This window comes from Galeopterus variegatus, unplaced genomic scaffold, assembly GCF_000696425.1.
Source record: "Galeopterus variegatus unplaced genomic scaffold, G_variegatus-3.0.2 Scaffold824, whole genome shotgun sequence".
Classification (NCBI taxonomy): Eukaryota; Metazoa; Chordata; class Mammalia; order Dermoptera; family Cynocephalidae; genus Galeopterus; species Galeopterus variegatus.
Window position 1 is genome coordinate 495408 of NW_007726935.1, and position 16064 is coordinate 511471.

Genomic DNA, 16064 nt, shown 5'->3' on the forward strand with positions numbered 1-16064 from the left:
TGGGGGTGGGGGATGAGGGGGTGCAGAAGTTACTTGCTGAGAGGAAAAAGTGCCCCAGTCTGGGAAAGATGACATCTTTGTTCTGGTTCTGGAGCTGGGGAGAAGCAGGCCTCATTTTCCTCCTGTATAAAAATGGGGGCTTCAGAGGAATTAACACTTTCTGATAGCTTCTATAGTTCCCAAGTCTGAAAATCTTTTAGCTCAATCCCGCTGGATGCCACTGAAACTTCTGTCCTCCATAATCTCAGAACCAATAATCAAGCTAGTGGGTAACACTTCTTGACAGAATTGGTAGCACATTATATAACACATTCTTGCAATATTTTCCCACTACTATTTGCATTAGTTGAGAAGTTTTCAATCCTCATCCCTCAGCCCCAGGAGATTAGATAATAGAAATACTTGTTTTAAAAAACTGACAAACTTCGTATAGCATACATTACTTTTTTTCCAACAACACTCTGTAATGGTTAGAGGATACTAGGCTAGATGTCAGTCTGCCAGTCTTCCCAACAGTAGCAAAGCAAATTGCTACAGTGGCAAATTTTTGATGACTTTTTTTTTTTTTCCTGTTTCATTTTAGGACCAGACTGACACAATAGGCACAAGGAATATTCCTAGTGATTTTGCTGCCTGGTATTAGCTGGGTTTTCTCCTTCATGCAAAAATAAAATGGAAATCTAAAAGTGCTGTCTCCCGTGGCTGTGTCTGGACTGTGTGTAAGGTCTCAGAATCCCAGATGAGGTCGGGACTGCCTGGTCCCTCTTGGTCTCGAGGATGGAGCAGAGGGGTTGAAAGACAGCAACGCCATCCTGTCATATGGCCTACCTCCTCTGTCTCCATTTTAGAAGTACAATATCTGTTTCATTAAAAAAAAAAAGTTTACCTGAAGCAAGAAATATGGTATGAATGGTAGTTAAATATCTGCCCCTAATAAATACAGAATCGTTTTAACATGTAAGGTCAAATCTGAAGCTGATTTAAAAATGCCTTCAGTGGGTAAAGAGCTAATAAAACCTCTTCCCTTTCTGAAGGAGAATTTGACCTTTGGTTAACTTCCCAGATCTTTTCCTCTGGTAACTTTAAAATGGTATGCTACCATATTATCAGGCAACATTTTTTATTATAACAGTGACTCCTGATTGGTAGATAGCATCTTTTTGGTTTGAGAGAACTTTAAATACCGGACGGGGACACTGCTGCTTCAGATTCCTTATAACTGGACTTGTAAATTATGGGACTTGTAACTTGCAGGAATAAGCTACACTGATTTTTCCAAGAGGTATCAGTTCCTGGGGGTTGAATCCTCTAAGCTAGGGCAATCTCCGCACCAAACTAGTGGATCTCATCTCCTTACACTTGAGCCTTCATGTGGTGGCTAAATAAAGATGCCTTCCTGACTGCTGGGTGAACTATAGCATGGACTGCTGCAAAATTTCCTACAGAAGCAGATCACCTGACACTGCTCTCTTGCTCTAGTCTTTCATCCTTCGGAGTATACTGTGCCAAGGGTCACCTATAATAGCTTAAACGTCTAAATGTTTAGTTGAACCTAACAAGACTCCATGGTAGGCAAGGTACCTGAAGGTTCAATTTTTAGTATTTCTTTGGTTTTAGGTGTATATGTAACTCAGGATGAACAACATAATGCTAAAGTCTTGAAAAATTAATTTAAATAACATTTTAATGTATTCATTCATTCAAAAATACTTCAGAGAGTTCATTGTAGCTGCTCTGTGATAAACAGACTGTAAGGTGGGAAGAAGACTGTTGGGAAAATATAGGAAAATGGTCAGGTCCCCTCAGATGTTCAGAATCTTGCTGAGCATTGGCTGTGAATAGGTTCTGTGTGGGCGGAGTTAGTGCACCTGCGCGGTGCTGCCACCTTGGCTGGAGTTTACTGCCTTGGGTGGCTGCTGCCACGCTACTGGCCATGCCTTTCTGTTTTAGTCCGTTTTGTGTTGCTATAACAGAAATACCTGAGCCTGGGTAATTTATAAAGGAAAGAGGTTTATTTGGCTTACGATTCTGGGACAGCTGCATCTGGCATGGGCCTCAGGCTGCTTCTACTCATGGAGGAAAAACGTCAGGCAGCTGGCCGGTACAAGCAGATCACATGGCGAGAGGAAGCAAGAGAGAGGAAGCAAGAGAGGAGCTGCCAGGGTCCTATAAACAACAAGCTCTCACAGGAACTAATAGAGCGAGAACTCACTCATTACCCCCAACCTCTGGCAGGGATAGGTTCATCCATTCATAAGGGATCCACCTTCATGACTCAATCACTTACCAACACTGCCACATTGTGGATCAAATTTCCACATGAGTTTTGGAGGGGACAACACATCCAAACTCCATCACTTTCCAACCTGCAGCTTCCAAGGACCTGTTTGCCAGTTACCTAGCTCACAGACCTGCGTGTAAAGGGTCTAATGACCCAGCCTGGCATGTGAGGGGTCTGTGAGCTCCAGACCCAGCCCTAGCTCGACAATTGGCCCAGTTGGAGCAGGACTATTGGCAGGTAAAAGAGCCCAACAACTGGCGTGGTCATGTAACTCTACAATTGGCATCACAAACACGATTAGTAGCTCTACAATTGGCCCAGTCGGCAGGATTCCGACATTAGCCATAGAACGACAAATACAAGGTGTCTTCAAAATGTTTATGGAAAGATATGTATTATCTTTTTTTTTCTTTTTGACAGCTGGCCAGTATGGGGATCCGGTGTTATCTTTTAATTTTTTGACAAACTTTTTGAAGTACCTTCCTAGGGAATACAGTTAACTGGCTAGTGCAGTAATCAGTGTGGATCTGGCTATATTTTAAATATATTCTGAGGACAGAGTTGAGCTGGCTTGTTAACGGAGGTCATAAGAAGTATAGAGAAAAGTGAGGCATCAGGGACGCCTAAGTTTTGGACGAGTAATGAGGTGAATAGTGATGCCGTTTACTGAGTCAGGGAAGACCAGCAGTAGTTATGATGACGTGATGGAAATGGTGGTGAGAATAAACAGCCTTCTACTCTGCATTTAGATTAACCCACTGAAAAGGAAGTACTTACATAAGCCAGTTCAGGGAAATGATGTTTTGAAGATAGTGGTAATACAGATCCAATTTTATAATCAGTATTACATACTTAATTCCTTTTACAGGAAGCAAGGATGAATAAAGAAGAAAGAGTAGGAAAGGCAAAACACAGCATTAAGTGTGCAGCACATCATGTGTTAAATTGAAACAACCCCAAAGTTCAACTTCACTGTTCAAGGAGAAAATCCTTTACTATGTACTTCAGGTTAAAGGATTTGCAACTATATAGTGCTTGAGAAATATGCTATTGCTGTAATTTAACTCACTGTATGTGGGCTTCAAGATGCACAGTGGCATTCCAAACCAACTTTTAAAGAAAATTGCATGGAATTTTCCAGACATCAGGAGTGTCCTTAAAAGTTATGCAGAGAAAACGGATTTTTGATAGTTATGAATTATATTTAGTGCTGCCAGATTGCAGGGAATGTTCTTTTTGCCTCAGTATGGTTAGAATTACTGTTGACAAAGTTTTAATTTAAATTTTTAAGGATTTAAATGGAAGAATATAGGTCACTGAATTTTCATTCATTGTGGAAGTATTACTACTGGCAGAAAGCAAGCTTTGTTAGTGAAGGTCCAATTTTGGCCCTGGAATCCATCTTTTCTGTAGTAGTTGGGAATGGGGAATGTGTTAGTGAGAATAATTTGGCTCTTAGTCAATCAGTGGACCGAACATGCACAGTTAGAAACCTGCCTGACACGGAACAGAAGCTCAGTTCAGCAAATACTAAATGCATCTGTGAGACAGACTTGAGCCCACACAAATCATATATTACAATCACAAACTGGAAGGGATCCAATCTTTCCTAGCAAGTTGTAGATTTAGATAGATTTGTAATAGTTCAGAAATACACTACACAGCTCCAAAGTCTAATTTTACAATTTTCAACCAGTTTCCTAAAGTTGAAAAAAAAAGTAAATATTTGTAGAGCCCACTACATGTAAAAAGTGTTTTAAGGAAGCTTGCCACATACCAGGAAACCTTGAGAAATTATAGTAGGCTTTTAATTTAAATGCTATATCTTAAAAGAACTAATTTGAATGTATATGGTATGTAAGCTATTAAAAATGAAGACCTCTTTCTTGAATAAAAATTAAAAAATTATATTTTTTTCAGAAATCTGAGAGAGTAGATAGATGTCAAATCAACAATCAAGCAAAAAAGATGAAGTATGAGCTTTGTGAGAAAAGTAGCATAATTATGGAAAGGTTGTACCTTTCCATATAATTTATGTGTGTACATGGGAGTATCCTTCTTCAGGTTTGTGCTGTTTGGTGTTCTATTTGTAGTCAAGGACCCCCAGATCTAGAATCAGTGTGTTCCTCCACAGAATGTTGAAAGTGATGGATAATACTAACATATGCAGCACATATTTGTGTGCATTCCCTAAATTTGCTCTAGCCCCCAAATATTGTGGAAGCAAAAGAATGTAACAGAAATTTGGGAGGAGTATGCATATGGGGAATAGGACAGTGGACTCCATAATAACACATTCCACAAACATGTAAATAACTAATAATGTTACACTAGTAAGTACCATGCACCAAAAGCTGTAACAACAAAAAAGCCACAAATTATGTGCAAATTTCAGCATACTTGATAAACTCACCCCTTTCCCTGCCACTTAAGAAAATTTCATCAGAATCCAAAAGAGTGAATGAAAAGAGGGTATGACTTAATCTGTTCTAATTTATAATTTTTTAGAAAGTAAATCATTTGCAAACCTTGATTGCAAGGTGTGTTATAATGGCAAAGTTGAACATGAATGCTTTGCAGGATTTCACCCAATTTTTTATGTAAACCAGAGCAGAAGGTATGATTCCCCCAAAAAGCCAAGTACATTTGCTTCAAAATAAAATAGGACTAATTGAATTTCAAACTCTTCACTTAATGGCAAAGTTGAACATGAATGCTTTGCAGGATTTCACCCAATTTTTTATGTAAACCAGAGCAGAAGGTATGATTCCCCAAAAAAGCCAAGTACATTTGCTTCAAAATAAAATAGGACTAATTGAATTTCAAACTCTTCACTTATTTTGTAGAGCTGAAATTTAAATTCCTTATTCCTGTTCAAGATTATCATCTTGAATCTTATTTATTATTGATACATATATATGTATATATATCATAAATGTGTGCTATTATAACATATATGTATTATTATAGTACATATTATTTTTATTCATTTAAAAGTTAATTGTTTACTATTGTATAGGAATAATTTTAAATAACTTTAAACTGTCATTTTGGATGATCGTGACTTAGTTATGGGCTGCTACGTGTGTGTGGGTGTGTATATATTCACAAAGAAACTTCAAAAAGTTCATGAAACATAGAATTGAAAGATAACATGAATTTTTCCACAAACTTTTTGAAGTACCTTCATATATCACATATAGAAAAGTACCATAACTTTCTGAAGACAAAGTAAAATTTCTTTTGTTTATTCCTTACTTTTAATTTTTTTTTTTTTATTAAAAAGATGACTGGTAAGGGGATCTTAACCCGTGACTTGGTGTTGTCAGCACCACGCTCTCCCAAATGAGCTAACCGGCCATCCCCATATAGCGATCCAAACCCATGGCCTTGGTGTTATCAGCACCACATTCTCCCAAGTGAGCCACAGGCCGGCCCCCTTATTTTTAATTTTTTAAATCTCCTTTTCTCTGCCCACACTTAATCATGAAATCCAAGTTGCTAGTAGGTATTCGGCACACATGCACATAGAGGTGCATCAACCATGTCAATTCGACACAATTGTTTGAAAAGTTGAAAAGTTCAAACTATTTATTTAATGTCATGAAGATAAACCTAAGAAAAGAAACACATTTGACAGATAAATTCTAGGTGATTGAGCCTTACAAACTCAAGGGAATGTTTTAGGATTAAGGGTTAAAATTAACAGTTTAATATTTAAGTTAAAAGTAAGTTTGATTTACTTAATTAGGAAATTAAATTAACAAACTGCCTTTTGCCTCAGGAGAAAGTTCCATTTAATATCTACCCTACAGTGAAATCATCAAGGGAATCTGTCTGGTTCTCTTACTCCCAAAGATATGAGATGAAATATTAACCCCTGAATTTGTAAATCATAAGACTGTTATATGGGATTTGATAAGCTAGGGAAGGTTGGCACCTTCTACTTCAAGAAGAACAGTGTCCATTTGGTACCAAGGAAATCCACCAGTTTTCTACTCCTGAGCAGGATATTCACTGACAGATCTAGTTCTTATCTATACATTGAGGGAGAAGTTGAACTAGAGCAGTGTTTTTCAGACTGCTGGTCATCCCAGTAAGTGATGAAATCAATTTAGTGAGAGTCCAACAAGCACTTTAAACACAAAATATATTTCTCATGTAAGACAAAGAAGTTTGATAGTCCTTGAATGAGAATAGGTAAGAACATATAGCTTGAACATTTTTCTACTTATTTCCAAATGGCTGGATCCAAGAGGTCCGATTTCAACACTTACTTAAAACAAATGCAAAAAATTTGAGACAAACAAAATCAGAAGGTAATCCCCAGAAAGGTGATGGAGCAGCTAAAATGTAAACTACTTCTCCTTCTAAAGTCCCACCTGTAACTTCTCCAAAAGCAGAAAATGTGGCTAGGGATTAAGAGAATGTTGTACATAAGAAACTAGAAGTTTCTAGTATATTGGGAATCCTTGGGTGAGGATGCTTTAAAACCCAAGGAGGGGCTGACTTTGCTAACTTGTAATGGGAAGGTTGGATCTCTGGTGAGGAATAAAATAGGTATTAAGGTAGACGAATAAAAGGCAGAAAAAACAGTGACAGAAGATTCAGAGTGCCACACAGACCTGGAAAAATTCACTCAAAGGAACCAGAGATCTTTAGAGAAATGGACGATCGCAAGTATCTACCATGAAGTATATAAAATGAGCCTGGTATATCTTGACATAACAGGTCCATGTCAAAAGGCACAGGATACACCTTGAAGAAGCCTCCAATATCAAAGTTAGGACAATTTGAGTATCAATAAGAAAAAATAACTGCAATGGGTTGCTGAGTTTAAAATGATAAGTAAACTATAACCACAACAACTCATCATTGGTCATTTTTTTGTAGAATTATGCAAACCAACTCAATATTTTGAAAGCTGGTAGATAAAGGGAAAATATCATGTATTATTCCTACCTTTCTTACATAAATCAAACTTGCATAAACCGAAAAGTTGGTAAAGGAAAGTTGCTCTTTATATAAGGAAGTCCAGCTAGGAGATGCTATATTCAATGTTACTGAATATAGGAATATGAGTCTAATCAGTGATAAACAATAAAATCAGTTATTTTATTTTTTATTTTTTATTTTTTTTTTTGTCTTTTTGTCTTTTTGTCTTTTTCCGTGTCCAGCAACGGATCGCAACCCTCAGTGTTGCCCCCGCACCGGACCGGGGACCGGCAACGGGACCACAACCCTCGGAGTTGCTCCCGCGCCTCGCTCAGCCAGCGAGCGGGAACCGGTCCGTATGTGGGATCCGAACCCTTGGGCGGGAGCGCCGCCGCACTTCCCAAGCGGCGCACTATCCAGTGCGCCACCGGGCCGGCCCTAAAATCAGTTATTTTAATTGTTTAATTTATATTGTGTTTTGAGTGTTACTATCACTTTCTAATGGGAAATATAGCAGATTTTTTTTTGTATGCATTGGTTTCCACATCTGTAAGACTGAATATTAATAATATCTATCTAAGGTAAGATGTTAAAGTAATTAAATAAATAATGCCCACAGAAAACATCCAATAAATTTTAGCTATTCTATCATCATTATGATTGGTATGAAAGTTTACATTTGACTTCTTTACAATTGAACTGGATATTTGATTAGTAGTTATAAACCAAAGTAATGTTTCCTTTTATATAATATATGTTAAGTGAAGATGTTGCCATGGGAATGGTGAATAAGACAGGAAAAGATGCCAGGAAAATTGGAACTTACCCTGAATTTTCAACTAGAATATTTTCATAAGATTCCTTCAAAATTTGCCTGTGTGCGCACGCAATCACTTTGGATGATTTCTGTTCTTTCTTTAGATTAACTAACGCATACAGACTCATCCATTCAGACACCTGTTCTTGCTCTGAGTATTTCCTAGGGATGTACTACCTCAAATGCCCTTCCTTCTCATCTCTGTTCTACCATGACTCCTTTTCCATACATCTTTCCCCAATTGCAGTCTATGATGATTCCAATCTCTCCTAGGCCCCTATATTGCATAGGGCTTGTTTATTTTTATTTGACATCATCATATTGCTTAATATGTTAGAAAACTTTTCACGGCTTATGTCTTCTTTCTCAATGCAAAAGAATGTACTTCTCATTCATCTCTGTTTTCCATAGCACCCAGCCAGCAGTGTGTACACATAGAGTAAATATTTGCTGAATGAAACAAAAAAATAAAAAAATAAAAATAGAAACTAAAACCAGTCCAGAATAAACCCCAGGATTAGAAATAAGTTTAAAATCATATAGGTCAATTCCTTACCCACTGTTTCCATCTTTCTATATCCTCCCTTAGATATGATCTCTGCTGAAATAGTTCTTATAATATCCTACACATATAATATCCTACACATTCTTGTGTAGGATACTGGCTGAAAATCTATCATTATTGCAATTATCTTGGTGTTCATTTCAGCTCCATTTAGATCTACCCATCACTAATATAATACTTATAATAATCAATAATGATTCTATTTATACTATTGCATAGTATAAGGAAAACAAATGTTTAGTCTGCATACCCAAGGGTACTAAGCAATGAGGATTAAAGATAGAAACTCTGTGAAAAATGATTATGTGATTTTGCACAAATTTCCTGTATTTATAATAGGAGACTGCTTCACAAGACTAATGTTAAAAACAGCTAATTAGAATTAAACACTTATACTTCAGAATTACTAAAAGTAATTGAGAAAAGGAAAGTTGGAAAGTTAATATTTCAGTTAATAGTTAAGTTAAGTATGGAAATTTAGTATTTAGTCATAATAAATTAATCTGGAACAACAATATATACATACTTAGAGGTATAAAAAAGGTAAGGTTCAGAAACAGGTTTATTTGTATTTTAAATGTAGGTAGGAATGTTTCTTAATTTTAAAAAAACTACATTATATATGAAGCTACAGTTAATCTTTGAATTGGATTAATCTAAATACATTCTTGAAGGAATGTATTAAGAAGTCTTTCTTAATAGATTTGAGATTTGTAGTCTCAGGCAACACACAGTGGTAAGTATTGTCATCGTTCAGTTTTCTATTTCAAGATTACATAGTTGCAGTCTTAGGATGATCTAGAAAATAGGGAAGAAAGTTCACAATTTCTTTGCTATTAAGCAAAGAGAAGTATTTAGAAAAGCTTATAACTAAATACCAATTTTTTGGTGAAAAATCTTGTCCATTACTGAAAAAAAAAAAAAAAAGAACGTAACACCTTCTAAGTTCAACAGTTGGACTATAAATCTAGTAAGTGAGGAACTTTGGGAATAAAATAAAGAATTAGAAGTGGAGAGAAGTAACTTTTAAGATGGACATATAAATAAGGGAAATTTGCAACAACAGAAGATTTAGCATTATATTACTATTTTGTTAGAAACAATGAAAGTTATATTTAAATAACAGAATGGAGAGAAAGTGAATAATCAACAGTAAACAATAGCACTTTTTTTTTTTTTTTGGACTAGCAAATGCGTTTTCTAAAGTTCTTCTCTGTCACTTTACAACTATTAAGAGTTAATCCTGTTGACGAAAGGAGTGGAATCTCACCCACCAATCTTGGAGTAGTTTGAAACACAATTTGAAAATGAAACAATACCTAAAAGGGAAAAAACAGGAATTTCATTTTAAATTGAACATTATTATATGTAATGTATACCTAATAATATAAAAAATAGATGATATAATAAACAGCAAAATTCTTTTTGGAACTGGACTTTTTCTTGAATTTATCAGTGTTGGTTTGTGAAGAAAAGAGAAATGTTCTCAATACTGCGGGAACCCAGAATACTTGTTGGGGTTTCCTTTGTTTCTTGAGTGTGCTTACTTTGATAATGTATCCCAGATCTTAATTTGGTTTAACTAACAGCTAAAGAGGTCTGGTATCCCAAAGAGAGGTAGGGAAGGTACGATCTCTTAATCTTTCAAAAGCATTAGGTCAATGAGGCTGGGGTGAGGTGTGGGTTACACCAAAGCAAAGATTAATGTCACCAAGCCACTCCCTGCCATTCTTCTTGTCTGGAGGAAGGACATGCATTCCTTTTTTAAAAATAAGCAGGCTACCTTGTTGTCTGGATCCTACCAGAATGAAAGCTCCAGGAATGCAGAAACGATATGTACTATACATCTCCTGCATCTAGCACAGGGCCCAGCACATAGTGGGTGCTGAACCAATATTTTTTGACAGATGACACTATGTTTGACAGAATAAAATACTTTTATCATGTCTGTCATATAGTAGGCCAATTAAAATGACATCTGCAATGATAACCATGTGCACAGTGATCACCTTGACCTGGGAAAACTTTTGCTCAGAGCAATCCTAAAGTTTTGTGGCAAGCCTTGCAGTTATGTTTAAAAGTGCCAGATCATGCAGAGAAGCAGTAAGACCACGAGTACCACTGCACAGCCAAGGCCCGTGGAAGTGACAGACGAGCACGTGGAGTGGTACAGAGTGAGCCTGTCAGTTGTTAGTGACCTTGCATGCCCCCAAACAACAATGTCAGTAGTTGAGTGTTTACAATCCTCTTTAATTAAAGATTATTTGACAACTTGAGAAGAGAAACAAAAAGATATCTCTAGAGTGTATTTCTTGGACACTCAGTGCTAAAGTCAAAAGAAACATGTTAACAACCCAGAAAGAAACCTGGGTCCTTTTACAACTGCCCACCTGACAGAAGGGTCACAGTGGTGAAATTAACTATGGAGACACTAATGGAGATAAGCACTTCATTCATCTATCCCATTCATTACATCATATCAATTGTTGTGCAGTCCAAGAGAAAGACTGGTTCTGACCTCCAAAGGCCTGAGTGATACAGGTTGATTTCCTCTCCTTGTCTTCCTCTTAATCCTAAGGATACACTTCTCCAAAGAAGGAGAATCTCCAAAAGAAAAGTATTTGAAGGAGAGTGAAAAAGCAGGTTGAAAAGTATTAGCTGACAAATTATTCCAGGAACAGAGAAAAGAAAGTATAAGGGTAGCAAAGAAACAATTATCCAGACAAAAATGTAAATAATACAATGAAAAGATAGGAGAGAAACCTAAGATGGAGGCAAATTACAGATTCTAGACTTTCTGCTGCATCTTGCTTTCTATTCCCTACTAATAAGAATCTGGTCTGGATGGTTTAGGCATGGAAGTTAAATAGGCAGGTATAGACTAATATAAGTCAAATGTCTAAATAATGTGGTATGTGTTATTATGTGGCTTAACAGATGGCAAAATTAGGAAGTGAAGCAACTTGATCTAAGTCACAAAAAAAGGAAGAGGCAAAGCTGGAATTATAACCTAATTTTCTGTCTCCTAAGTTTGAGTGTTTTTCCACAACTGTCTATAGCATACATTTGTTCAGAGATAGAAGAGTGACAATATTAAATTTCTCTTCAGGGGACAATTGCACAAGACTGTATTTTCCTTTAGCTGTGCCTGAATTATTGATTTGTTTATAATTGCTATTGTTTACCATAAAGATCTACACATTTGTTCAGAGATAGAAGAGTGACAATATTAAATTTCTCTTCAGGGGACAATTGCACAAGGCTGTATTTTCCTTTAGCTGTGCCTGAAATATTGATTTGTTTATAATTGCTATTGTTTACCATAAAGATCTACATTCAATTAGGGGAATACAAAGCCTATATTAGCATGAAAGTTTTCTTCATGAAACCTATATATCAATTTAAATAAACATAACTTCATAACAGCCTAGCCAGGTGTTGCTAAGTATGATAATACCATATTCAACATCTGAGAATCTTGACAAAAATTATAAATGATATGCCAGGCAAGCTGCTGTTTCTGAATCTTTGTGTCCTGAAAAATCTTAGTATACTGTACTGAAAGCATGTATATCCCCCGTATAAAAAGAGGAGGCACAGAGGAGACTAACTAGTTTTAATAGGAGTAAAGCAATAGGAAGCAGAATTACGGAGCAGTATCTTGAACAGTAAAATTCCCCCGGTATCAGTTGCACGTCAAATTTCACAGTTTCTATGAAGCCCCAATAATCAAAAAGTTCTACAGAATATGTTTCTACTTACTCAGTGAAAGAAGCAGAAAGGCATCTGTTTTTCCTTCTTAGAATTTATAGTTAACATAGGGCAAGGGAACACAGACAGCCTCCCCTAGCAAGAGCAGTTACCTCCAATAACACAGTGTTTCTCTGGTTATGATGAATAATCTTTCTGCTGTCTGTTTGACAAAATTACTCATGTTATGGGCATTGTATTAGGGGAAAAGCTGAGCTGAGCTGAGCTTTCAGTAATTTGTTTTAATTTTATAGTCAAATAGCAATTATAGTACAATTTCATAAATGATTCACCTTTCCCCCTCTTCCTCAATCATGCCCCAACAATTTGGAGAACAGAACCAGTAGATGCACAAAAACTTTGACCATGAACCCTCTGAACACCTAAAACCCCAGGAAAAAAGGAAGGGAGATGGGGCAGACAGCTTGAAAGCTGGAAGGACTGAGGCATAAGAAAACTTATGATCTATTTCCCATCATCATGGGGGAAAAGTCCCCAAAATGATCTCTTCTGAATCCTCTAAGATGGACTAGATCAATCAGTTGTTTTTAACTTTGGCTGACGTTAGCACCACTTAGGCAGGTTTTACAAAATCATTGCCTGGGCCCTACCTCCTAGAAATTCTGATTTAACTAGTCTTAGGTAAGGTGTCAATATATTTTAGAAACTCTCCAGGTGTTCTAATGAGCAGACAGGATTGTGAACCACTGGCCTAAACAATTCAGAAATACGAATAAATGTAAACCATATTGGCAAGATTTGAACCTAGTATTTCTACCACACTGGGAAAAAAAAAATCCTAAAATGTTAAGAAACCAGAACATGAGAATATCATTAAGCAATAGCAACAATAACAACAACACAAAAACCTCTTCCAAGACCTAGGAAAGGAAAGGAGGTAGAAAAACTTTGAATGAATCCTCTTTCTATTCCACTACTGTAGGAAATCAACATTTATTAGCAGCATACACTGTGCTACTCACTAGACTGGTTACCAGGTACACAAAGGAACATGAAAGTAGACATTAATTTCCCATTTTACAAATGAGGAAACTGAGTCTCAGATATGTGAAGAAACTTCCCTAAGGCCAAAGAACAAAGAACAAAGACAGATTGTGATCCCAGATCTGTCCCAAGTCCAAAGTTTTTTCTCTTCTCTATATCTTCTGGAACATTTTTTTGCACTTGCTAATTTAACAGATGGGTGCTGGGCACTAGCTTTGTTATGAGACAAAGTATTTCTATGCCTCCAGAACAAAGCGTAATTTTAGCAACATTTTCCACTGCAGAACCTCAGAAGATTTCATTATAAGGGATTTAATCCATAGTTCTTGGCTATTAGCAATCTGACAAATGACAGTGAATAGGTAAAAGGGAGAAATATAATAAGATTCAAGGAGCAGGTAGGGGACTGATGGTAAAGTACTTTGAATGTCAAGTAGAGAGTTTGGAATGAATGAATATACTAATTAATTAACATATCTATGTGTGTGTGTGTATACATATACATATATAAAATCAATATGCCTTGAGTTGGGCAGGGAGAACTCTCTAGGGCCTGGACAATAGGGAGATAGAGGTTTTAGAGAGTTACCATATCTAAATGGCAATCTAATATGCCAAGCCATAAAGCAAACTATGAGGAAAGAAAAATTTATCAAAACACTCCATTTGCAAAGTAGAACTAGGAAAAAAACAATAACCCAGAAACATTATTGATAAATCCACATAAGAAACATTTATTATTCTCAAAAATAAACTCTAAAATTAGGGGTATTTTCAAGTTAAGTCTTTTTTTTACATTACTTTTTTATTATAGCTTTTTCCAAAAGACAAATTTAGTAGCTGACAAAATACAACTCTCTGACCCAAGGCAGATGGTTAACATAACATCCTAGAACTGGAGAAATTTATTAGCATATGTCAGAGCTAACATTAAAAAACTTAATGGATTTACTAACTTCCCTCCAGGTAGAAAGCATATTTCCAAACTTAAGTGAACAAATCAAAAAATCAGGAAGAGAAAAGGAAACAATTTCAGTCTCCAATAAAGCTAAATATCTGTTTACAACTCCATAATTAGATGAAATACACAAATAAATAAGAAAAAATATACAAAGCTGAACAAAAAAGGAAAGGCTAGGTTATTTTTCCTTATTACTTCAACACGATGATTTTATATTTTTCATATTAGTACGAAACAACTTGCTTTTCTCCACTTTAAAAGGATATTGAAAATGAAGATAATTTAAAATGTTGCATACAAAGGTATATACGCCCTTTACTTCCTATATTCCTACACACAAACATTTCCAACACCTAAATAATTTAAAGCATTAAGAAATCTGGCATTTAGCATGTCAACAGAAGTGAATTTGACACTACATCAAATTAAGCAAATAAACTCAATGTAATAATTTTCTTAGTTACATTTATCATATCAAACATTTAATTGTCCTGAAACTTATTTTCATTGTACCTAAATAATTTAAAGCATTAAGAAATCTGGCATTTAGCATGTCAACAGAAGTGAATTTGATACTACATCAAATTAAGCAAATAAACTCAATGTAATAATTTTCTTAGTTACATTTATCATATCAAACATTTAATTGTCCTGAAACTTATTTTCATTGTATACTTCTTTTAGCTATACTTTTTAATACTATGTGAGTGTGTGTGTATGTGCACATGCATGCATGTGTGTATGTGACTGCATGTGGCAATGAATTGATATACACGTTTATTTTACTATGGTTCTGAGCTCATGATTTCCTGATATTTTCTGGAATGATCGAAATGAACATAAATGATGATAAACAGTCTCTATGAGATAGTGATTTCTTTTAAAAAAAATGTTTTCAATAATTTTGTTACTTTTTATTCTTGAACAGGATGAGGACAACGGCTCATTACATACCATAATCTGTGATTTTACAGGACACCAAATACAGCTCTTTCAGGTTTTGTCCTTCCTTGGCAATGACCTCCACACACCTGAAACACACAAAAAAAGTGGTGAGTTATACTAATGCTTTTCAAGTTAAATTAGCAAGGCTTGGCCAGGGATGTAACAGGAAGAGGTCAGCATTTGATGAATGCCACAGCTCTCTTCTTTCAACAAACCTCTTTCAAGGTGTTTCAGGAAAAGGTATTATATTCCCTGCTTTAAACTCAAGATCACAAATACTGAAATGGCTTTAATTAAATACATTTATGACTAGTGCATCTTTTAAAACCAAAGAGATGAAAATGGGTTATTCCTATAAGAGTAATGTTACATTTGGTAATAAAAGACTAGTAAACATATGCTATATCATAAATATATATCATTTATATAACAAAATAATATAAAAATAATTACAATGAAACTAGAATATAGATGAATAATAATAGGCAGATGGCAGTATTACTTGTCATGGTTCAATTACTAATGATGGAATTTGATAATACAAATACACACTTTCTGTGAAATTTTATTCAACATTAAACAAAAATATATTTTTTAAATCTGTAACTTCTAAAGATTAAAAGATGAAAAAAATTATGTACTTAAGATCTTTAAAATCTTTTCCTTTAAAATGTTTTATTCTTAATATTTAAATGAATTGTTGTATAGGTATAAGCCATTTTAATTATATGAATATAGATATGTAAGATTTAAAATCTTTTCTGGTTTCATTTAAGTTAAAAGGTTTTTGAATGGTGCACTCTAT

At 35.4% G+C, this 16064-nt stretch overlaps 1 protein-coding gene across 1 annotated transcript in view; it reads right to left on the reverse strand.

Moving 5' to 3' along the window:
- Window positions 1-15345, reverse strand: part of LOC103590480 (F-box/LRR-repeat protein 17-like) — a gene marked incomplete at its 5' end in the record, with an annotated part of 159827 nt that extends 144482 nt beyond the window's left edge. The window contains one exon of the mRNA XM_008572710.1: window positions 15269-15345. Coding sequence (XP_008570932.1) covers window positions 15269-15345 — 77 coding nt within the window. The remainder of the gene's footprint in view (window positions 1-15268) is intronic.
- Between the last annotated feature and the right edge of the window lie 719 nt (window positions 15346-16064).